We start from the raw sequence: 26,080 nt of genomic DNA, 5'->3' as shown, positions 1-26,080 counted from the left end.
TGCGGCGATCGCTTAAGACTGTTAGGATTCTGTGTGGTCCTATCCAACATATTTATCTGTTAGGGGGGGCCGTGTCTTGGGACCAAGTGCAGGACCTCAAAGAATTGGATTTTACAACTTGAGTTTGATTATTATTTTTTTCTCATGTCTGTATCATAATAAAAGGGTATCAAAAAATTATGAGTGAGTCAGTAAATAGAAAATTTGTCATTTAATCCAACATAATTGTGACTGAATTACAATTACTCTCATGGAAATAAATCACCAAACTGACAGACAGGATGTTTCATACAGGTATATATTACAATGTGCCTTGTTATATTATACAGTCAGGTTCTGTTTTTAATAAAAATAAGCACTGAAGGAGAAAGTGATACTTTTTTGATTTTATTGTAAATTGGAAATTATGCACATTACTTAGCGATCGATGACTTTGTTAATTAAGCTTGTTACGTGGTCACGGAACTCCCCGCGCTGAGTGAGAGTTCGGAGGATGTCAAGTCAAAAAAAAGGCATTTTAGCCGGGAGCACTGCGAGCTTGAGATCTCACGTACGGGACAAACGGTGAGGGGAGTACCAAAATGAAGGAACAAGAACATTGAGTGGCTGACAGTGGTGACTGTTTGTGCCAAAGATACCAGTCAATGAACACAAAGAAATTCTTTTTTTGTTTTTTTTTGGTTGTTTTTCTTCTTCTTGTTGTTGTTGACCGTATGGGACATTAACCGTGAAGTGAAGGGAGTCGTTTCTTTTCAGCCATAATATCTGAGCTCTTTAGTAAATGCAGACAAAATTCTCCCAAAAATCATTCGTTTCTCACCATCATGGCAAATTTAAACCGTTTTTTTTAGCAGGTCAAATAAAAGGCATGGTCTCACTGACACAATAAATATTGCACACGTGATATTGTATTTTATAAGGGTGTTTTTGCATACAAGTGTCCGCCCCCTTTCCTATGTCTTTTAATATTTCCTCAAGTTATATTTTCCCAAATACGATTATCATCATAGATTCAATATACAGTGGAGTTAACAGTGTCTGTATAAAAACAAAATAACATCCATAAAAGTAGACATCCAATGTGTAAGGTGACATCTGACTATGAGACCAAACCTTTCTTTGTCCCTGTTTCTCTAATTTTTGTACAAAGACGATACAACTATCCAGTCATGCAACGTTGTTTGGGAGGGGGTGGGGGCAGTTGTCTGTTATCTTCTCCGTTGTTTTTAAGCGTTCTGCATCTCCTTGCCAATCTTGTAGCTCAGGATCTTGTTCCAGTCGATCTTGGTGCGTGTCACAGGAAGCTGGCGGCGTAAGGCTTTGAAGGTAGTGTCCGACATGGTCTGGTAATTCTCATTGATGGCCGTCTGGAATGAATAACAGAGAGATGGCGAGAGGAAGGGAGATGGGAGTGCATTAAAAATTAATTCAAATAAATTCAAATTATTTCCAGGTTTTGAAAAGGGCTGGGTGTTGTGTGATAAGCTTGAAAATGTTTTTGCTGCCAGAGGCTGAATGTGTAGGATGCTGAAGTAAAACATTAACTTTTTTTTTCTTTCTCTCAAGAATTTTTACTTGATTTGTTTGTTTCTATGACAGTGTCTTCTGCGAGCCTTGGAAGATCAAACAAGATCTTTCGTTTCTTTTAATGAATTGGCGCTGTGGAAGAGCAGTCTCATTTAAAATACAACATCCACATTCATCCGCATCACTCAGCTTTTCTATTTGTCGTGGCCCAAAAACTTGACATCGTGATGAAAATCCTGTGCTGTAGGTTTGCGGTGTGAAAGTGAAGGATTTCATGATTTATTTTTTGGCAAGAGTAAAAAAACATGGTGTCTCATTTTAGCCAACTACATATCTCACCCTAAATATTTAATCCATAAATCAGTAACTGAAAGTTTCAGATAATTGCGGGAACTCTGACTGTAAACAGATGTTTTTAACAATCCTCTTTCCATTCACATCGGTTAGAAACCACATGCTTAGGTGACTGTTGCCTTTCCTAGAAACCAACGGCAATCGTACTGTACACAGAATATCCATTTCAGATCACATACCTGATAGTCGTTCTCTGCAGCCTCCATGATCTTAACAAACTCCTTTGCAGTTGAAGCCTCATTCTGAAAGATGACAGGAGGACACGCGTAAGTAATTTCAAGGCTAGAGGGTGAAAAAGTGTCACAAACAAAAGCCTGGCTGACGGCGCACCTACAGCTTCAGAGAATACACAAACTAAAACCTCCACACTGCAAACAATTAGGCACACACACGTCCCCCTGGCAATTGCCAGCAGGTCAGCACCATAATTGCATGCGGCAAAACCACAGCTGGGGTGGTTTCGATGTTACAGTGAAATGATGAAACAGTGGAGTAGTGAAAATAATATGCTCAATATGTGAGATGTCATCAGTTATATCTGAGATGACTAGGATGGCTTGAATGGAATTTGATGACTTCTGTAGCTTATATTTGAGGTCCAAGTCTTTGTGGTTTGAGCGCTGGTCACAACACAGTGAATTTCCTTGTCCATCTGTGGGCACATGAACAAAAGTTGTTGAGCCATACTCACAGAAATTGACATGGACTCCTGGACCTCTTTGTGGCTCACCAGCTGAACATTTCCGTCCTCATAATAGTGAACCTGGAAAGATGAAAGTTTAGGTTCGGTTCACTCTCTACCTAAAATTAATTCTGGATCTCCACGTGATATGAAAGAAACGGAGTAACATGAGCGTGAAAAAGAAATCCCAAGTTGTGTCTCTAAAAAAAAAAAAAAAAAAACAACCCCAAAAAATAATGAAGGAAATAATATCAAGATCAACACCTGAAGAAAAAGTCTTGCTGTTGAGAGAGTAGAAAAATGTGACATGAGTGTGACAGATATATTTATAGGAAAATGCATCTGATTGTGTGAAGAAGCTCATTAATGTGTTGGATTTTTTCCAAAGTCTGCACACATTTGCTTACACAGCGCAACAAACGTGTTTCTCTCTTCACACAGTGGAATATTTTATCTAAATACCTGGATTTTCATGATTCCTGCCACTTGAGTAGTAGAGGGGGAGATGGTAAATTTCCATTCTGACCTCCAGCGTCCGTTCCTGTGCAAAGAGGCCGAGGGAAACCAGGCTTTAATCACTCGTGATAGGTTTTAACACCATGCCTTGTGACAATATCATAAAAATTAGGGGAGTTGGCAATAAACTCCCTTAATTCTCCTTGTTTTACTGGGCTGTGCCATCATACAAGACCAAACTGAACCTTTAACTGTGCTGCGTGCCCTGCTAAAAAGCCTCATGTCTGCCTCAGGAAACAGAAATAATTACCACACTTTGTCAGTTGGGAAGATCTAGAGGCTACACGTCACCCTGAGTTTTGTAAAACATCTAGAGAGAGATAAAAAGCACTGCAGGGTGGCTCTCACTTGAGTTGCCTTATGTCACATCATATGTTACGATATATTCAACACTAACGGTTATGGTATTAATGAAACCAGTGAGTAAGCTAGCTCAAGATTTGACTTTTAAATGTATCTATTCCAGCACCGGACTGGATGTGTCACTGGATGGTTTAATAAATATGAAAATTGTGTTACTACAGTGCTACAGTTATGGCCTTCACAGTCACTCGATCTCAACCCAATTTAACACCTATGGGAGACCATAGGGGTCCATATTGGACCAACGTGGTCAGAACCACAGTGTGATATGCTGTTTCATCCTGTAGAGTTCAGCAGAAACGCTGATCAACACCCAACTAAAACACTTCATGTTGGGTTTTCCCTTAGTTTGTAACTCATCTGTAATGATAACTGAATAACACGACGGTGGTGTTGCTAAGAATTCAGACTTTTAAAAAGGACTACAGCAGCTTGGCAAACTGTCTCATAATAAACTCATCCATTTACACCGTAAGGTCACCCAGAGGATATCCCTGCCCTGTGCACACGCACATCGATTAGCATCAAGACAACTGATTGCGTGCTTGCAGCTAGCATCGTCTGATTAAAAAAACAAAAAAAAACAAAGAGATGAAGTAATATTTCTTCTATTCTCACATATGGAGTAGGTTGACTAGTGGTCCAAACTTGGAAAAAATGTCAGAGTGCTCTTTTAAGGCAATATGGTATTAATGTTGTTTCAAGAAAAGCTGGTTTCCAAATATAATCACATAAAATACTTGAGTCCAAGTACCAAGTTATGTGCACATTACAAACCTTGAAATAACAAAACTGAAGAGGAAAAGTACATAAGTGTATATATATTTCATAATCTTAACCCAAATCTGCCCTATAGATTCCTCATTACTGAAACATGGCAGACAACGGTGGCAGTTGCATACATGAATTGAGGGATCATTTCACCAAACAGCCCATAAACCGGTAAACCCCAGCAGCAAAGAGGATTGGTGCAGTTCTTATCCAATTAGATTACCCTGATCAGAAACAGCTCAGCAACGCTTATGAGGGCCAACAGTCCAGTGCTCCAGAGCTAAGTGCCAATTAAAGTAATACCTTTGAAGCGTCTGGTACATATCAAAAAACATTTGAGGCTTTTTAAGCTTTTCGCCATTCTCAAGTTTGATTTAGAAACCATTGCGGGGAATTCTACACGCTCTGTTGGTCTTTCTGAAAAAGACAGAAAATCTTGCTTTAATGTAAAATCAATAAATTATAAAAAGACGATCTAGCCTGACATCCTCGCTCCATCCCAAAACTGAACGAGGCTCATCTGGAATTCAACAGTGCACTGCTTTCTGTTACAAATGCGTGTCCTCTCAGGAAAAATAAATAAATAAATAAATAAAAATAAAATAAAATAATAATAAGAATAAGTAACTGACTGAAACATACCAGAAGTTTTTTGGTTGAAACTGATGGCACTCGATGCACACGATGATGGTTTGATGTCCATCGATGGTTTTCCCATAAATCTAAAAAGGACAAAAAAGCAACAACACTGTCAGTTTTTCTTTTCCACAGATTCCCTGCTAGTTGATGGACACTTTTCTACTTTACTTCTGTACATTTGCAGCTGTTGATTCACACAGTGGTTTGTGGTTAACAGCTTACAAAATGAATCTCCTGCTGACCTGCAACTTAATGACTGTAATATATGCAGCGTGTTCAGAGGCAATTTGGCAAACCGCACACAGCAACTTCACAGTACAAGACTTTTGTGTCTGCAACAGAACTGCATTGTTCCCTTTGCATTAATAAATTAGTAGCACAACAAGAGCTTTATAAAGTGAACTGCAAACATTTCTAAATATTGGCCTACCATTACTTCCTGTCATGTACTGGATAGGTTGAAAGAATTACTTGTTCTTGTTTTCTTTGCTCACTCTGAACAAGCACATTAGATAAACAAATGGAGATAATGAAGACTGGGACGTTGAGGGGTTGGTCAAAAGAAAGAAAGAAGCAAAATGTCAAGCAGTCGTTGTACGTTATGCAACATAACACTCTACTGGAACAAAAGACGGCAGAATCAGCTACAGAACAATATTCTGGAGGTGGAGAGGATTCATTGTCTCGCTTGACAATGCTTTAACACTGGTCGCTGCTTGGTGGAAACTTAGTAAACCTGGGTCCACTAAACATTCAAAGACATGTTACTAATTACTGCAAAATGCTGCAGCTAAGGTAGTCAAACCCAGAAAAGTTGAGACCTTTGCAATACGCCAACATTTGCAAAACACAAAGTGCTTTACAATTACACCTGCCTTGGTTTTACGTTTGGTATATTTTACAACAAGGTGCAGTACACACCAGCCTGTGATTTCTTAAGTTACAAAACACTTGGGTTATACTGCACAACCTGTTTACAGAAGTGCAATGGTCCTTTTTTATGCCTTTTTACTCTAAACAATCCGATTTCATTAATTCGCTGTTAGAGAGAAGACGGATGGAGTTTTGGCCCACTGACTGAGTTGAAAACACAATGACAAAATTTGAACTTTCTGAGGTGAACTGTTCCTTTAAAGTGACCGAAAGTACAGCAACATGCTTATGGAGTAGGCCGGGACGTACGGTACAGACTCCGCTGGGATAGTGCTCCTTGACGTAGGCCCTGACGGCTGAGTCCACAGCACTCCTCCAGCCCTCCAGGGAGCCGTCGACGTCATGAGGCCGTGGGTCACTGGCCTCCTTCCTCAGATGGTCGAACTTGAAGGAGATCTTGTTCTTTGGGTCCAGGACCCTGCCATTCCCAAGGTCACCATGCTCTGTGATTAAGACCTGGAAGCAAGAAAGATGGCACGAGAGTGGAAGGAAGAAGAGTGAGGAGGGCAGGCCAGACAGGAAAAGAAAGAAACAAAGACAGCAAGAAAAGATAAAAGAGAAAAAGCAAACAAATACAAGGACAAACATGTAGCGAGAGAAAGAGATGTACAAAAAGGAGAAAGCAGATAAGTGATAAAAGACCAGAACAGCAAAAGCAGATATGAGAAGTCAGCAGATTTTGTTAAAATGGAGAGGAATGAAGATATAAATTCAAATGATGCAATGAGTGAAAGAAAAAAGAAAAAAAGAAAAAGACAAACAGACATAAGAGGACAGAGAATGACAGGAACACAGGCATCAGCCTGAACTTTCCATCTACCGTCTTCCACCTCAACACTTAGCTCAGCCCGCTGGGTATAAGACAGGGGAATTTCAACCCATGGTGGTGGAACAGAGGGTCATGATGACATCTTTACATAAGACACTGCAATCAGGACTGAGCCTAACGCACAGCCACATTCACTCACCACCAATGTTCATCCTTCACAGAAACAGCACAATGACATTAAAAATAAGACGTGTTTGTGATCTTGTTTCCTGAGGAAGCAAAAGAGAATGAACACTGGGATTTCATCCAATCCCATTTCTCTGCTATAATTCCCACAACACCATGTCATTAGTACAATAAAAATAAAAACAGAATAGATTTCTTTCTTTCCCCACATTCGTGTCCCTTTACAATCCTGCTTTTTATGTTTCTGTTATTGTGTCTTCTTTCCATTGGGTCACACTGTCACAGAGTTATACTGCTCTGTGAGATAAAAAAAATCTCTGTGGCTCTCTATAAAACTCTGCTTTTTTCCCCATTGTTGGCGTGTACAGTAACGTGTGATTGTTAAACCCATATGGATATAGTTTATGAACTGTGATATACACAATCATGATGGAAATAATGTGTTTTGAGTTATAACATTATTTCAGTTATTACTTTGAATTTAAATAATGACACCTTTTATGTACTCCCATAATAATTTGTTATTTTGAAAAGCAAGCAACAGCAGGCATGCTAAATACATTTTTTTTTACCTTTCTAGTATGGCCAAAACTATTAATGGGACATCACAATCTAAAATGACATTATTAAATGTGGAGTCCCAACTTATAAGTAATACATACGGTGCAGCAGCAACAGATTCTCATGTGACATGAAATTAACAGAGTTGACAAAATTAACACAGACAAAAGTGCTAAATGAGGCGGGGAGTGTGCGGAGCAACAGGAAAGACGGCTGAAATTAAATAATCAGCACATTCAGATCAGTGATATCATCCAAAACCGCTGCTCTAGCATCTGGGCTGCTACCGTCATCTATGGTCAGAAGCTGAAGCATGAATTCACCTGTTCTTCGTAGCCCTCGATTTTCACCGGGGTAAACTGGTCCAAGTTGTACTGTGCAAATGCACTGCAAAGACAGGCAAAAAAAAAAAAAAGAAAAAAAAAAAGAAGCTATTCATACACTTCATACTTTAAACTCAGTCCTTTGTCCAAACATCATTTCTAGTCTAGTCCAGTCAAGTTCATTTATAGCACATTGCATACAACAGGCACAGATAAGATGTGCTTCTAGGTAAGAAGCAAAAAAAAAATATGCAAAGATCTTACGTGACAAAAACATACAAGATACAAGTTAAGAAGGTATTACACTAAATAGGGAATAAGGGAATAAGATAGGAAGGTATCATCATTATTCTACAAGTTAAGAAGGTATTACACTAAATAGGGAATAAGGGAATAAGATAGGAAGGTATCATCATTACTATTATTATAATTATTATAATAATTTTATTATAATAAAATCTCTTATTATCATTTAAAGGGAATAGTAATAATAACAATACTAATAATGATACGAATAGATCATTTTACCTGTTAACAACATACTTTGAACTTAACTAAATAGTGGCCCAAAAAAAAAAAAAAAAGATGTTTTTAGTTTGTTTTTAAAAGAAGATAACGTTGTAGCAGACTTTAGTTCACGTGGTAGAGAAGTAGAGTAGGACCGTAATGACCGAGGCTGTATTTAAAGATTTTTATCTATATGATATATGCTGACAGTGTTCGGGCAACATGGCTGTACACTAAAGCTGTAATAAGTCTACAGCTAAAGACTCATTTTCTCTGTCATTTTCATTAACTGCAGGATCATATTTAAAAAAGTAAGGCAAAGCTGCCAGATGCAATATAGATGAAATGCTATTTATTAAATTAATTGTTAAATTACATCAATTAATTACATTAAAAATGTAAAATGACAGTGGGTCTGTTTGTTGAACTGTGACCCATGTTTCCCTCCACACTTTCAAGTCTTTTCGCACATTCTAAAAGCATTTTTCAAGACCTGAAAATAGCAAAGGAGGGGCGACTTACTGCGCTGCACCTTCCCTGAGAAGATTGTCATTGTTGAGCAGCAATCGCACATCTGAGGAGAAAAATGGTGAGATTATGAGAGAGGAGAGGAGAGGAAGAACAAGAGGACGAGAGAGGAGAGAGAAGACAGGTACAGCAGATTTGCACCATGACACATGCACACTCACTCACACTCACAAACACACACCACACACACAAAAGAAAGAGCTGCCCGCAGTGACTCTTTGCAGCATTTATGTCAAGGGAGTGAAGCAGACATGGTAAATTAGCTCACTGGAAACGGCTGTAAAATTGCGCAGAGATGAAAGGGGGTCAATATGGCAATAGTGGCCTGTGTTTTAGTGTGTGTGGGGCTGTCAGGCTGTGATAAGAAGCAGACAGACAGCCCCCTGGCGCTCCTCTGAGGTGATGACATTTATCAAGGCAGGACGAAGCTTTAACACACACACACACACACACACACACTCTTCTCAAACGGGGCGCTACTCTGACAGTGTGGTGTCAACACTTGTGCTGCAGGGGTGAGCTACAACTGGGCCAAAATGTCGTGGTTGCATTTTGCTTTCTCAGTGGCCACAGTGGTGTCTATATAAACGCATGAACAAAACGGTTTCCATGTCAGCTCCTGTTAGGCAACTGCAAAAACAATATTAGAAACATCTTTGTTTATAAACGCCTCCGCTTATGTACATATTTCTGACCTGCTATTTTAATATGAAAAAAGCATCCTGTTTCAACTTGTTCCTTAAGGCCACTTTGAACAGCTTTGACCTTGGCACCATCCATTGGGAATATCGAATAAGATGCTTTGGTAGGCAGGAATGAATGCTGTAATAATAAAATTCCATTACTTTTCCATAAATTTCTCCTAAATCAGTGGTTTCCTGAACCAAGACATTCTTGGTCTTGCTTATTTTATTTCACTAAAAAAAAATAATAATAATAATAATAAAAAATAAATAAATTCAACAAAGAAAAAAAGATGAAACCCCACAAAGCAGATGTCGGATCAGTCTGAATCAACTTCACCCTCCAGCACCTTGTGCGTTACAAACTGCAGCAGTCAGTTTGACTATTTCTATGCGCCTACAGCAACAAAAATAAAACTTACTGTTAACCTGCAAAGAGTCACTCAACTTGAAAAAGCAAATCACTTGACAGTAGACCTTCCCCAATTCACCTAATGCTTCATGTTTACAATCAGGTACTTTATTAATTTAAAAATTGCTCACTTAGATACAGTGGATTTAGTTTGCAAATTATTATGCTTAAAAGTGTGCCATTACAACCGGTGGAGTCAAAGTGACCGTTACTAATAATAAACTAATAATAAGTGCTAAATGGCTTCGAAGGAGGAAAGTTTTGTGTCGCTATTGAAGGACAAGCACAGATGTACATGGCAACATTAATGATGGTTTCATTCCATTTAGGTGTGTGCAGCATCAGAGCCCTGGCACTGCAACTGAAACTGAATTCAGCTTACGTCAGCGTTATCAGTTACACCTGCGTTCGGCTGTGCTGCACCAGTGTCAGGCTGTTAAGTACTGCGTTGACATATTGATCAAATCTCAAAACTCTAGCCTACAACTAAAACAGTATGCTGAGTTACGACAGGTTAATGAAGCTTTGTGGTCATGTCAAACTGTTCCTCTAGAGGGAGTCCAGGGCAATGTCTGAATCTCTAAACAGATCTCTCAATATTCATGTAACAAATTACCAATATCAGACGGCATCCTAAACACTTCTTAATTTGCTGTTATGAATCAGTGCCTCGCATTATCAAGTTGCACACTGTTGCCAAATCACGCATTATATTCAAACAGAGCCAAGCAAGCAATAACATCACACTTCACCTGCCCGGAATTACTAATCTGAGTAAAACACACATTATGTAGAGTTAGAAAAAAAAAAAAAAAAAAAAAAAAAAAAAAGCAGACGACTCACCATTGAAAACTTCGTTGAACTCTCCTGGTGGGGCGTGGATGACGAAGTTAGCTGCTATGCGTACCTGCAAACAAAGACACAAAGTGCAGGTTAAAACTGGAGGTCACTCGTCAGACACAAAGCAAGTGTAAAATACTGTCCAGAATCTTAGACTCCGGCTCAACATTTCATTGTGATGAATTTTCAAGATTGACATATCATTACTACATTGGGATGGGGTCACACTGAAAACAAGTGACTGACATCTTGAATCCTCTAACATTTACCAAAGTAAAATTCATAAGGATACAGAGCCCCTCCTCCCTGCATAGACCATCCTTCCAACTTTCTTCCAGAAATTTACCCAGCACATATTTAAAAAAAAAAAAAAAAAAAAAAAAAAAAAAGACAACTCAATACTACATTTAAAATACTGATGTATTTTTCCTTTTTCTTGAAAATTTGCCAACTATTACTACTTATATAATAAGTCCAACTATTTGTCTTTAAAATGTGTCACAACAGAACTCTGGTAAAGTCTGAGGTATATGTACTTTGAGTGTGTTTCTATTTCCAGCTACTTTATACTTCCAATCCACAACAATTCAGAGGGAACTACTTTGCTTTTTACTGCACTATATTTATCTGATTGCTCAAGTTACTTTGTAGATTAACATTTTGCATTGCGCAAACACCGCAAGAATCACGTCATTTGTGTCTATTATTGAGTCTCAAAAGTCTTATTTAATGGTTGTCTCGAAATAAGGTGAGATTTTTCTTGATTGTAAATCAGCAATTCCTTATTCTGTCTTCTTTCAAGATTCTCACGCTCATTTCTACAAGTGTTGATTTCTGACAGAAGGTAAAAATAATCTGACTACACTTTTTTCACTTGTTTTAGGAGGGAAACATAATATGAAACATACTGTATGAATACATATTAATGCGTAGGTGACAATTCAGCCTTTTAAAAACGCTCTGAAAAGGGCCATTCTGCATAATGAGGGCTTTTATTTTTCATACTTTAACTACATTTTGCTGACAATACTTTTGTACCTTTACTTCAATGAAACTTAAATGCAGAATTTCTACTTGTAATGGAGTAATGTCACACCATGCCATTGATACCATTTACTTGAGTAAAGGATCTGAATACGTCCTCCACCACTGCTCACTTCCTCGTAAGTCTGCTGAAGTTTTAGCCTACCCCAGCGCAGCGCTCTCTCTGAGTTCATCCAATTTAATGCCTGAAATTCATAATTCATAATTCTTAATAAATAAATAAATAAATAAATAAATAAATAAATATAAATATATATATAAATATATAAATATATATATATATATAAATATATATATATATAAATAAATAAATAAATATATATATATATAAATATATATATATATATATACACATATACATATACACACACACACACACACTGTGGCAGGGGTGTGTGTGGTGTACTGTGGTTGGTGGGGGGGCGGGGCGGGCGGCGGCAATGACTCTCCTCTATCTCAGCAGGCAGTCGTTTTCTTTTTTCCTCTTTCCCTTTTCTCTCACACACCACTTCCTTTCCTTTCCAGGTCACCAGTTCAAGTGACAGCGACTCCGGCGGCCTCCCCTCCCGCATGGTTCTAACCAACATAAACATAAAATGTGCTGAAGACTCTACACCACTCCTCTCCTCTCTCCTACTCCTCTCTCCTCTCTACCTCTCTCTCTCATCAGCTCTCCTCAGCTCCCCCCTGGCTCAGGTCCCCTGTGGTGTGCAAAAGTGTTGTGTGGTGTGTGCGTGTGTGTGTGTGTGTGTGTGTGTGTGTGTGTGTGTGTGTGTGTGTGTGTGTGTGTGTGTCCGTCTGTCCCCCTTGTGCATGGTGTGTGTGTGTGTGGTGTGCTCGTGCAGCTCTGAGATGGGTGCAGAGCTGCAGATTGATGATGCTGAAGGAAAAAGAAGAGAGAGGAAAAAAGGTGTGTGTGTGTGTGTGTGTCTGTGTGTGTGTGTAATGCTGAGATCAAAGTTTATCTGCATTTGTCTAATCTTTTGTCATCGTGACCCACTTATGCTGAATGTGTTTGTGATTGGAAATTCCTGAGGGAAGAGTAATTTGCATTAGGTCTCCCTCATTACATTGGACAGCTGTGTAAACAGACTTTCCATATGCAGAAAGCATCTCCCAGACACTCAGGGGGCCTGTCCCAGGATACAGGTTTACACTGTGGTGAACCCAAGTCATCCGGATCAGGTATCTAGATAAAGCCGCCCAAAACATCCACAGATCTGTGACATGGACTGATGTAAAAAGTACTGTTCCGGGTTTTATTCAGATGCTTCTTGGATCAGGTCCCGATGACTGAGGTTTTAACTCAGAAACACCGCCACTGCCTGTCTGTAACTCATGTGAACCCAAGTGTCAGGTTAAAGCCTCCAGGCGAAGTTAGTCCTTGTCATTTTTAACCCAGAAAACCAATTTCAACACTGTCACCTGGTGAGGTGAAGTCTAGCCGTGTCTTCATTAAGGTTGGAATATTGGCTCTCATTATCTGAACAGAGGTAAATACATCTCAGTCTCAATCAACCTGTCTGTATGCATACACTCCATCTTGGGCCATGTAAACACCAAAGATAAATTTAAATATACAGTTATTATCCTCTGTTTTTGTCTCCCATCCACACTGAATCTTTTATACCTCTTTTAAACATTTGTGCTAAAATGTTCTGCTTTTTTGACATTTCATAAATTAAATGACTGATAGTGTGATCTTGCCACGTCTGTGTGGCAGATTTATAAGCATGTGTAAATGAAAAGATAAACTGACCTCTCTAAACTCACTTCAAATAGTTTGAAGATCTGACACCAAATTGAACTTTCTATATGCCCAGATCTGATTTCAATAAAGTCTATTTATAGATTTTAAGTTCAGCAGAACCATCGTAATTACTGGTGGACCGTGGATGAACAGTCTCATAATCAGCAATAACAACATTACACTATGCTTTTAAATGTTTTTTCTGTGTCTTGTCTTGCTGTTTCAGTGTAATGTAATAGTGTAATAACATCCGTAAATCAATTTTCTGAACCGCTTATCCTATTCAGGGTCACGGTGGCCTGGAGCCTTACGCAGCATGCCTTTGGCAACAGGAAGGGTACACCCTTTAACTAGCTGCCAGGCTATTACAGGGCCAACACACAGAAAGAGAAATGCAGTCACGTCTACAAGAAATTTAGCTTCCAATGCACCTGCCTTAAGACAGGCAGGTCATGGAAGAAACCTGAGCAGGCTACTGTAAAGACATTTCAGATATTTTATGACAGGAATAAAACTCCCATTAATAGCTTGTGTGTTTTTACAAAAAAAACTGATTTCAAGACACTGAGCACTTAAAAACACCGGCTTAGATAATGCAGACGACAAATATTTGAATTCCTCTCTGAGCAAGTGTGTGAACTTGAAAAATTAATCGTGTAATAACCGCGGCTAGGGAGAGACCAATAAGGACTGCAAAAAGAATGGACAGGGATGGTTTCACAATCACATCTAACAGCAAAGCCATGCTAACTGTTATAAGATGCACGGAGAGGAGACGAGATGAAGCCCAGGCAGTGTGATGTGGGTTAAAATGAATCACCGGCAAGAGAGAAGAGAGATACTCCATTAGTGGATTATTGCTAAGGCACTGACTGTTAAATGCCAGTTGAAGCAGAGTAATACTTCCTCTTCCCTAAATAGATGAAATCACCAATGCGGTGAGACAAGAGCCTACATCCTGCTTTGACAATACAGGAATGAAACATTAAATTCAAGATATCCACCTACTTCCATGTTAAACAATATCCCTCTATGTTTACAGTGATGCTTGATACAAACACTGTTCGGGAAATATGACCATAACCATTTTATTCCTGGTTGCCTATAAAGATACGGGCCCAAGGAACTAACTCTAGTGCTGTAGTGATACTATTGGATAGCAGGATGGTAAAGCAAGTGGCAAGACCACAAACCTGTTGCACAGAGGAAGTATTCTGCTTCATGCACTATTTTACCAGCTTTATACCACGGAGGAATCTAAGTAGTGGTCAGTGGTCTAAGTGGTCAGTTTCTGAGAAACCCCTGCCAAAAACGTACACCTTTAAACCAAACATAAAATAAATCTGTTCAGACTTTGAAATATCTTGTTAACGAGCAGACATTTTTATAACCTCCTTTGCAGAGGTAATTACTGTAGAGCAGCAATTTGAATGTTGAGCTCCAAGGTTAAGTGTTACTTCCAATGGCAGTCTGCTACGCTGACTACTGGGACACGTTGGAGCTCTGAGACCTTCTTTTAGCCTTGAGTACTGACTGCGACATGTAGGGATGAGCTAGAATAAAAGAGTCTCTGCAGGGAATCATATTAACTAACACACAGTTTCGGTGATTGAACGCTGTCAGACAAACGTTGCTATATAGTCTCTCCACGTTAATGCTGATTATCTCTATCAAGACGTGTTGGGGATTGCAGTCTCACAAAAAAACTTTTTCCGAAATTGTTTAATACATGTTTTCTATAACTTGGGCAAAAATGATTACCTCCACCACTGAATGTTTTTACCTGTCTGTTAGCAAGACATCCCAAAACATACGTGTGGATCAGAAACACTGTGTCCTGCCCTTGGATCAATTCACTAGGATTATGAGCTGATATCTGCCATTAGACTAGAACGGAAATCGATTCGATTCGATCGACTGAAAATGAATCAGCAGCAATCTTGATAATCGATTAATCATTTAAGTAATTTATCAAGGAAACCTTCCAAACAATCTCTCGTTCCACCTTCTGAAATGTCAAGAACAGGAACAGAGACAAGGCAATCAAGTGTGGCTGACAGTTGCTGCCGTGTATGTTTTTGTGTGTGAGTATGTGTGGTATCTGAATATGTCTCAAGCACAGTCACCGTCATCATGATCTTGGACAAAATCTCTCTCTTGCTTGAAATAAGGGCCTTTTATCCTCCCACAGTCAATTCCTTTACCTTTCTAAGGATTCTCAGTGGGTGGAATATGGAGTCCAACCAACCATGGTTGCTGGAATAATGATACTGGAGCGCGCACATTCACGCACACACACACACACGCGCACACACACACACACACACACACACACACACACACACACACACACACACACACACACACACACAGAGGGACATAAGCACCCCCTGTAGTGTGGGCTCCTCGTGTCTTTGTACTCTCTTGGCCTAGACACCAGCTGGTCTCTTTTCTTTCAACTTGCTAACTGTACAGTATATTCATCCTCATATTACACAACAACCCCTCCTTGCCATGCAACAGACACACCCACCGCACCATCCCAACGCGCTCTTAGGGAGCACCCTTTCTTAATCCCAAACGACACCCACTAACACTGAAACCACATTTATCCTAATCCTTGCATCGCTTTATTATTCCAATCCAGATCCATGGAAATAATGATAACAGCACAAAAAAAAAAAAAAAAACCCCACAGCAGGAATAAACTGAAGCAATATTTTGGCCCACGGGCATTTTAAACCTCATCATCTCCCTGACTTTGATCCCTTTCTCTGGCATGCCTCCATATCCTAGATAGAAAGGGAAAAGGCGGCCCTGGTGCCTCGAAATGCTACACCAGAGACAGGTTTAGAAGGGAAACTAGTCTGAAGCGGGTGAATATTGGGGAGTTGGCTGACGGGCTGGGATGTGGATGCTATAATTAACGAATAATAACAACACAGTGGAATGTCAGGCAGCCGCAGGCTAACTAGAAATGTTGCTTCACTACTGAAAATGAGGAGGTGGCAGCTTGTCGACTCAAGAATAAATTGAAGAAAGAAGTGCAAATGTCTGTGATGTTGGAGAGAAATACCCTCAGAAGCAGAAACTTATCGCTTTGTTTAGGAGGAGGGCTTCCTAACAGTTAAAATCATGACTTTTTAAAATACATGTTATACAGGGTAATGACTTTCTGGGATACTGTGTTCTTTTTTTAGAGCAGCAACGTGCTTCAGATTCACTCAGGTTGACACCATGCCACCTGCTCCACTGCCTTAGCTGGGGGATCACATCTTATGCCAGCCTATTAACTACAAACTACAGCCTATTAACTACAAATCACGTAGACAGCAAATCATAAATGGCATTTCTAACGTCCATAACAAGATTTCAGATTTCTTTCTGGTCAGGCAGCCACCAGTTTCAGTTGATCTCAGTCAAGCATTAATGTTAACTCACGGAGACTTCAAAAATTGCTTAAAAGTTGCTTGGTAATTCGTCATCTTTATTTTCCTGTCAAAAGTATGTGAAAGTTCTGAGGTAATGCAGCTGTGCCAGTGACAAAACTCTTCAGATTGATGCCTTCAAAAACACCTGAGATTTTGCTGCCTGCAATTTAAACCCAGGCAACAGACAAAAGGCAAACATGGATGCATTGCTATCTGCCACTGCCACATCTTTGATACTAGTCGCCAAAAAATGTTAAAAATATTGACAGATACCCATTACAAGTTATAAGCACCAAAAAAATGTCTTAAAATGCATTGAAAAATGGCTTGAGGAATGGCAAATAATTCATACAATAATCAACCAATCATCTAACTGTTTAGCACAAAATGACAAACACATGCTATATTGGCAGGGATCAAACTCGTGACCTTGCAGTTGCTGGATGGACTCTCACTCTGCTGCATGAATACTGAACCTGAACAATGCTGCCCTGTCTACTTTCAGTTTGCTCGTTTGTCACCTCCAGCCTACCCCAATGACTTATCCCCATACTGTGCCGGTAAAAGCGGTGTCACTTTACCCCATGCAGCCAGCTACGCAATACATGGAATACCACTGGGTTGCATTACAACCTACAGTGCGTAGACACCACAGTGTAAAGCCGCTGGTCTTTACAAATCAACATTCATCACTTTATAGGAAACTCCTGGATCAACCAGTTCGTAGTCTAGTTTAAAGCGGCATTTCTAAAATTTGCTTACTCATTTAGAAGGTTTCTCAAACTAAGAATGAACACTATCAACAGCAGTAACAGCTTTCAAAACTGTGTTCAGGAGATAAAGGTGAGTTCTCTTCCCTAATATCAATTAAGAATGCTCTTTCTTGTTCTAACCCATACACAGGTCACCAGTTTGGGCCCCTCAAGGCAAGGTACTCTACCCGAGGTCTGAGACAAAAAAGCATGCATAGTTCCTTCCTGATCTCCAGATCTCTGACACTGCTGCAGGCATGTACAGACAGCGCTCCTCTGTCTTTGCATTCTTCAGTTAAAAAAGAGAGATGACACTAAGTTTTAGCATTCAAATATGCTATCCCTACGACAGCTATTCACAAGCCAGACTCGGGCTGTTGGGAGTTTCCAGTGGCTCGGAGGGATGGTTTAATTTCACAATTATTTAATTTAATGCACATTGTTAAAGAGGATTATACTTTTATCTGAGGTTTCTTTATGTCCCTTTTTACCAAGACGGCAATGAAACTCCTTTCCAACTGGAAATTTTGAGAAAAAAACCTTTTTCAAATGAGGTGCTCTGGTCTAAAGTAATATAACTGAGTAATTCAGCAGGCTGGTGTATACGAGACCATATATTTAGCCATCTCCAACCTCAAATAAAGAGATGTTTCTGCCGTATGCTGCATCCACACGCACATCTCAGTCAGTGTTGATAACATTTTCACAAAATTTCAAAAGGAGTGCTGCGTCGCATGTTTAATTGTGGGATTTGACTGACCTAAAGAGGAAGTGTAAAATTTGTTTAGCTTGCTCATTTATCTCTGCTTAACTCTGCATGCCGCTTAAGCATCTCACGACGGCTGACACACTACCTGCTAGTTCAGTGCTAAAATCATTATGTGCAGTATTCTTCGTCTTAACATAATTTGTGCAATCAGAGTGCACTTTTGAAAAACAAAACTCTGTCTTCTCACTGTATTAAGGTGTTTCTTCCCAACAAACTACGGGTTCAACTGAATGGTAAAATTCAAAAACATAGATGCTACTATGGTGAAATTACAGCTAAACAATCTACCACTGATCACACCAGCTTAAATATGAATGGATATCATTAATAGCACCTCAGCATCACAACAAAGAAAGTTGTGGAGAACTATGACTATAAATACATCATCTTTCATCATCCTCTGGAATATAAGCCTTTTCACTGCACAGACACCGAGTTCCTTCAAAGAAGTTTTTAAAAAAACAAAACAAAACAAAACAAAATTGTACCATCAAAAAGGCTGCCACTTCATTTATTCATTCAAAGTAACGAACAATCAAGTTGACAGTAAAAATAGTAAAAGTGCCTTGTTTCTAGATCTGGAACCTGCCCAGGCACTTAAGCAAAGATGAGAGAACTGACAGCAAATGCACTGAGTAATGAGAGCTTCCTGTGATATTCGTGTGGTTTCTTTGCTGTAATCAGGAAGCCTGCAGGCCAGTGTCCAAATCATTTTAAACAAACTGCAAGCAATACTTGGTATCTGTGGCTGATAAGAGACTCATCTTTCTGATTAACCATTTACAAGTGGAAGAGAATATTCAGTTATTCCCAATCAGGGAGCTTTTGGGTCTTTTTTTAGAATCGCAAAGTAACGCTGAAAGCAGCAACAGCAACAGGACAGAAATTACTCAGTCCCCTGGGACACATTTGGGAAGCATTTCACATAGACAAACTCAAAAGTATTTATTGTGTTCGATGCAATCTTGCCATCAAAAAACAAAACTGCCCGTGTTAACTTTTCTGAGGCTACCTATCAAAGTGTCTCCCAGCTTCTTCTCCCAAAATGGATTAAAGAGTCATCACAGTAATGTAAGATCAAGTTTTCAGATTTGTCAGTCAGTGTGGGAAAGTACCATCAGTTGTGTGCTGTCTCTGGCAGGTCACCAAACATAACTTGGAGTTTTCCTTTTATTCTACAAATCAGTGTCCATTGAAAGTTTTATTCAAATTAGATAGTGAATTCTGAAAACTATTACTCAATGTCACTATGTTAGACAGAAAACAAGACCCATTTCCTTCCTTCGCAGTTTTTCTCCGTGCTGCACAAATCAAGCTGAGGGACCGGAGCAGATGGCTGACTGCTCTGAGCAAATGCACGGGAGAGACAGCCTTCAAAGTGCAAAATGCAACTGCATCGCTTGCATAGAAATGCAGCACAACATACAGTGGATGGATGCATAATGTAACTACTTGGTCCCACACCAATCATACTCAGAGAAGGAAATGAACAGCTTCCATCATCTAAACACTGCGTAATATCAGCAGTCTGCCTGGCAGGTTGCCAACAAGCATTCGTTCAAATCCACACAATCAAACTGTCTGGTCACACAGTGAAAGTGGCTTGACAATTTTGAAGAACAATGCGGTTATGAGATGAAAAGAGCTCCCGTCCTCTCAACAGCACCAACTCCTAAAGTAGTTCACCATTTGACCACAGCCGAACCCAAGGCTGAAAACATAATTAACGGTGAGGCTGGTACATTACAAAATCACAAGGTGGCCACAGTCACCCACACCTCGACTCAGGCAGCTCATTGACCTGCAGGTCACTGAGCTGCCTGAGCTGCCTAGACTCTATAAAAAAACCCTCTGACATAGGCTGAAGTGGAAGCGAACAACATAAAATCGGGCGTTGTTATAACTCTGAACGGTGTATTACATAACCTACAGAGTGGCAACTGAAGAGTTCACAACCATTTATGCAAAAGACTGTTTATAATGGTTTACTGTGATATTAACTAGCTTGGTTAGAGACAACACAGGGTATCAGGTACACATGTATACAGATGCCTCCATGCATGCACACCCATTAAGAAAGATAGTCAGGCTTCGACTTTGGCTCGTTTAGGTATTTATTCATTTACTGCCTAGTTTTTTATTTAATCGGTAAGTCATTTAATTCACAAAATATTTTTAAAAAAGTTTAAAATGTCATCACAAGTTATTGGAGCATATTAAAAGATTTCTAAAATTTGCTTACAAACTCGGACCAACACTGAGGAAAACAAGTTTTAAATTTACAATCAATTAAAATGAAAGACTTAAAAAAAAAAAAAAGGAAGTAAATCTTCAAATCTGTACAACTGTAGACGTAAAGCAGCGGTTATCACACTCTGTTTCCAATTTGCCCGACCAAAGGGCAGCCAAAGCTTAACAGAGACGTAAATGTGCAATGAATCTAAGTTTGCCAACTATAATCAACCTGTTTAGCAGGAAATCAAAATAAAGTGCAGGTAGGATTCCTGCAGTAAGCTCAGTGACATGCAGATGAAAACTCATGCTGTCTCGTGATATTGGCTGTGTGTGTGTGTGTGTGTGTGTGTGTGTGTGTGTGTTCGCTCTTTTAAGGAAATGTAAAAAGGAAAAGGAAAATGAATAGTGCTAGTACTGCCGCACACTAGTAGGGTTGCAAACAGGGTGTACTCACTGCTTACAGTATGAGCTTGACTACCACATTTTGCTTAACCGCTATTTCAAATAATAAATAATGGTGTGAGAGCTTTACAGCTGCAGATACAGACTTTTAAATGGGAAGAGCACGCATGAATACATTTTTAAACTATAATTGCTCAGTGTGATGTTACATTTGTGGGTCATTTCCATCCTGTCGTTGATCACCTGAAGCTCATATAAGTTCCCACAAATTTATACTGACTGTGAAACGTTACTTATTCCAGGTAGAGTGGTTAGTTATCAAGCTAGCTCGTAGAATGCGTACTGTAGCTGCCATACGGTTGATTACAAAAAATAAATAATCTGACGAATCGCCAATAACACACTTTTTTATGTGTAACGACAGACAAGGGGTATCAAAAGAGCGAAAAGGGCGTGTTAGCAAGTCTGGCTATCTGATAGCGGGCTGCGGCTATGCTAAACTAACTAGCAACCGAGCTTTGGTGTATGAAAACTTCCATAACACAAGCAACCAGGGACCCAGGGGTGAGACGACATGTCCACAGAACGAAAAGGGCTTCGGAGGCAAGCTAAGGTGGATTTATAATATGTACACGGTTCCTATTTTCAGTCAGGACCGTACAAGGAGCCTCCGTTTGAGATTCGCAAATGAGCGGAAGTTGAGCTAAAAATAATAAGAGCAGCAGCGGTTGTGCCGAGGCCTGGGGTTTTCTATAAATTTAATAATAACGCCGGTCGACGCCGGGATGCACGGAGAGAGGGACTCGACTGCCAACCCCAAATTCGAGCGACAAGGTTCCCCCGCCGGTCGGGTGGGTCAGACCTGTGATTAAATCGGCGTCTTACCTTTTCCTCGTCGGATAGCTGCTCCTCATGATCCGCCATCTTTTCTTCCGGCACCACCAGCTTGTCAGAGCCCCGTGACGTCATCGCATGGGTGGCTTCCCGGCTTGGTTCAGTTCAGTTGTCACAGTTTTGACTGAGGCTGAACCGCGGCTGTTTCTGCGGTGATCGCAGGCTGGATTACCAAGTGGCCCGGGGGGAGGGGGCCCAGAATAGCCCCAGCTTTGCACCACATCATTTCTGTCTACATGATCTGATGAATCCCTAATTTGTTAAAAAAAAAAAACAACAAATTGCACCACTGAAGTGTAATATATGAACTATGACCTCCGTCCCCCATCTTCTTGTACAGGGACTGTCAAAATCTGGTTTTAAGACTTACTGGTTTAGTTTACGGTGAGCTCATTTATTGGCACGTTGTTTTTTATCAAATTCGTTCAATGTTTTCTGTGTGTCGAGTAGTATTTATTCGATCATAGGAGTACCGTTAGGCTGCAACAAACAATTATTTTCACTAACAGAAGGTTTGATCATTATTTTCTTTAATAATCGACTGAATGTACATTGTATAAGATGTCAAAAAAATGCCCTTTATTATTGCCCGAAGCCCAGGTTAACATATTCAGATTGAATTTTTTTGTCTGACCAACAGTCAAAAACCCCAAAATGTTGAGTTTACCATAGGGAAACTAGCAAATATTCGCATGTGAGAGAGTTTGGTGAGGCAAAACAGAACAAGTAGTTTAATAGAGCAGTGGCACTACAAACATGCTTACATACTTTATGTTTAAACACCAAAATACAATTATAATATTAATATTATATTAATATTAATATATAATATTAATTACAATATCAAGACCTTAGACCAACAGACAGCAGGGTACAGATATAAGTTCATTTGTACATGTGGTGTATTTGTGTGTGTAAAAGAGGATGGGTATTTAAATTGTTAGTGTGGGTGTATGTGTGAGTGTGTGTTTGTGTGTGTGTGTGTGTATGTATGTGTCCACATCAGGTGAGAGAGGAAAGAGAGGGAGGAAAAAAGAATTTGGTTCTTTTTTTTTTTGAGGGAAAAAATAAAAAACTAAAAAAATGTAGGATTTCGATAAATCATTTATCAAAATTGTTGCCAGTTCCGGTCATTTTCTCTCAAACATCTAATTGATTAATTCAGCCATGACTGCTGCAGTAGAAAATATTTGCATAATTAAATAATTAATTCAAACATGTATACTGCAAAGTAATAGCTGAACTATTGGTCTTGCGCATACATTTTTATGCACACTGGTCTGGGCTAATATACTGTATATAGCTTTATAACTTGATTTATTTGTCATAACTATTAACCAATTTTCTCTTCTTTTTCGTATCCTGTTCCTATTTATCCTTCTGGCCTTTTTCTTTTGCTGCTATTGTGCAAAAAAAATCCTTCCGAGTATCAAAACATTTTTAAAAACTATTTTATTTTATCTCAATATTGCAGAGCAAAGACATCCGGGGTCCAAATTAAGATTTTTTTAATTTCCTCATAAGGGCACATTCCATATTTTTTTTTGTACAGGTTTTGGATATAAAACAAGGAATATTTGTTGTGTATGCCTCTTGTTTGTACCATTTAATTAGTTGTCATTCTAACTGAGTTACAAAGCATGTAGGGTCCCGATCTTTCATGTTAGCAAAACCAGTAGGGACAATTTTAAACCACTGAGCCTCATCCGGTAAATTCAGAACCAAGGAACTCCTTTTCAGAAGATGTGCTGTTTGTTCTTCTATGCAAGCACGGCTGTGACCTTGCAAAGGTTCTTCCCTAATACTAGATTTTCCCCAATAAACAGTGAAACCTAACTATTCCTTCCTTTCGGATAACCCACCGCATGGGCCTTCTTCCCCTCATTATCATAACTGTCCCATAGCAGTGTACAGTGTGCGGTCTTTAATTTGAATGTGTGAAGGCTGAAAGGTTTCCTAAGTCCGCATGCCTGGCGCCTGTTATCACTCGTCAGCACAAGTAAGTACGCTGAAGTGCCTTTAATTTAGTATTAAATATAAGGTTATCAGTAATAAGCTTCCTCTTTTGAATATAAGCAGAATCAGAAGCATGCATTGCCCTTTCACGGCAATATGTCTTTTCATGTCAAATGTAGTCCCTCACATTTACACCTGAGATCAAGCACCTTCATCAGAATGTTTTGTGTTAAGGTGTAGTCATGTCGTCTTCATCGTCGCAAAAAATACTGGGGAAAGCCCAGTGACTACACAGAGATGCTGTCACACTGTGTATGCCAGGCTTTTCCCCACTAGATGGCGAGCAAAGACTGTCTCCTAAAGCTAATAGAGATGCGAGAGTCTGCTTCTAGGGAGGGATGAGATCAATTTCACTGTCTGTCTGACTAAATCCTTTTCACACTAACAGCAAAAAACACAACACGTAACTTAATACTTAATACAAAAACCCCACAGCCGAATGGAGACAGACGGGGATGGGGGGGGTTAGACAGAGAGAGAAACCAGAGAGGTTTGTTAAATATTGTCACAGATGGTGAAATGGTTTTTAGGTTTAGGAGGTTCAAAGAATTCTGTCTGAGCACCGAGTAGAAGGAAGTCCGGTTGATTATGTTCTTTTGGTCGCATAAGTCTTGCTCATTGCATCATCCTGATCCACAGAGTGCGACACTTCTACGTCTGCAGAAAACACACAAACCTAATACTAGTGTTTGTGTTCATACAATGACCTTTTTGGGTCCCTGTGTTGACTTACATTCATCCCCAGGAGGCCACCCTGAACGTACCCATCATTGCAAGCCTACACCCAACCCTGCCCTGAATGAAACCTAACCTAAACTTGACCAAAAACATAAGTGGTGACCATAAAATAAATAGTTAACTTGTAGGGACCTGATTTTGGCCCCCAGATGGTAAGTGAGTCCCTGTAATTTAAGTGAAATACACACATATATGCAGGCACATACGCCATGAGACAGATGGATGTAATTTGCATTCATAAATATAAATATATTTGTCAGTTGTGACAGAATTGGACATCAATAAGTAGTTTTTTGACGTGGGGAGCTTATTACTTGCGTTTTAAAGAATCTGTTTATATCAACCTGTTAGCTAGCAAACCACATTGTGGTTATTTCAAACTCCTGTGTAGGTTATTCTATGCAGTTCTATGCATAATCTATGCATCGTATTTTATAAACTGATAATAGGTTTATATGTGAAATATTCATCTGTGAATGGCTTTCGCTAGCTGTAGAAGCATATAGTGCAATATAGTGGAGACTGGCCTCTGAAATGTAGGCTAATGAAATATAATTATAAGGTAGCATAAAGTTAAAATATTCAGGTAAAGTACAAGTAATTGTAGATAAGTATTGTATTTGAGTAATGTACTGAGTTACTCTCTACCTCAGGTTGTGTTAAATGTGTCTACTGTCTAGTTAGCTGGTTAGCTAACTGGCTAATTAGCTTATCACATAGTTAGCTTGACTTTCAAATCTCTCAAGCTACATTTCAGTTGTGTTTTGAAGCAGAGCCCTAAAAAGAAGACAGCGCTATAACACAGTAACCTTTTAGCAAGAGCTGCCTTACACTCCACCTCTGCTGTAATATTACTAAATGCCCACAGCTAAATTACAACAACCTCTTTTCGAGAGAGCTTGTTATTCACAGGTAGATCTGTGAGGTAACTGTTAAGCCTCCAAAGATACATAATGAGCACTTGAAAGGGAGCTGCCACCTAACAGCTAAGCTTCCCATTCGCCTTTCCCTTTCCCTCTCCCTCTAAGACTGTAATTTATCCGTCCTTTGAAAGGACTCAGTGTTCATGGGATGCCAACACTGTAGCTCTGTGTTTGTTTTGGTGGGGTCACTTGAGTACTCACGTTGCAACTGTATTATACCACTATTACAGGGCGACAGCAGCGAGAGCGACGATGATAGTAATCTATGTCTTGCAACAAGCCTGACTCTGTCCATTATTCACCTTCTCTTTCAATCATGCCTCTACTTTGAACTAACAATAGAGTCCTCTAATATATCATTACTGCATCTATCATTATAGTTCTACACGCTCACAATTTTACGACTCACTTTCGCCATATTCATTTAATTTTAGACTAAATCCTGTTGAAAAATGATCTTGGCTGGCTTTTTGCAAAGTTTCGTTGCTCTTGAATACCTAAATTATGATTGGTGAAGCGCAAAAGTATCGCT

General features: G+C 39.5%; 1 protein-coding gene across 1 annotated transcript; it reads right to left on the bottom strand.

Annotated features, from left to right (window-relative positions):
* Positions 1-374: 374 nt before the first annotated feature.
* On the bottom strand, positions 375-22,011 carry LOC120793437 (F-actin-capping protein subunit alpha-2). The gene is made up of 10 exons (XM_040133535.1): positions 21,863-22,011; positions 10,598-10,661; positions 8,654-8,705; positions 7,625-7,688; positions 6,035-6,241; positions 4,856-4,935; positions 3,026-3,104; positions 2,573-2,644; positions 2,061-2,123; positions 375-1,367 (listed from the first exon to the last, which is right to left on the bottom strand). Exons 1-10 carry the CDS (start codon positions 21,944-21,946, stop codon positions 1,227-1,229), a joined length of 906 nt encoding a protein of 301 aa, XP_039989469.1. The 5' UTR covers positions 21,947-22,011; the 3' UTR covers positions 375-1,226.
* Between the last annotated feature and the right edge of the window lie 4,069 nt (positions 22,012-26,080).

The sequence above is a fragment of the Xiphias gladius genome, chromosome 8 (assembly GCF_016859285.1).
Source record: "Xiphias gladius isolate SHS-SW01 ecotype Sanya breed wild chromosome 8, ASM1685928v1, whole genome shotgun sequence".
In the NCBI taxonomy this organism is placed as follows: Eukaryota; Metazoa; Chordata; class Actinopteri; order Istiophoriformes; family Xiphiidae; genus Xiphias; species Xiphias gladius.
The sequence above is the reverse complement of the archived record's forward strand: the minus strand, read 5'-3'. Positions and strand labels throughout refer to the sequence as shown.

Coding starts and splice junctions, on each gene's coding strand:
- LOC120793437 (XM_040133535.1), bottom strand. CDS start 21,946: ATGACGTCACGGGGCTCTGACAAGCTGGTGGTGCCGGAAGAAAAGATG. Junction 7,689..8,653: donor CTCAGGGAAGGTGCAGCGCA/GTAAGTCGCCCC, acceptor CTGTCTTTGCAG/TGCATTTGCACAGTACAACT. Junction 4,936..6,034: donor ATCCCAGCGGAGTCTGTACC/GTACGTCCCGGC, acceptor TGTCCTTTTTAG/ATTTATGGGAAAACCATCGA.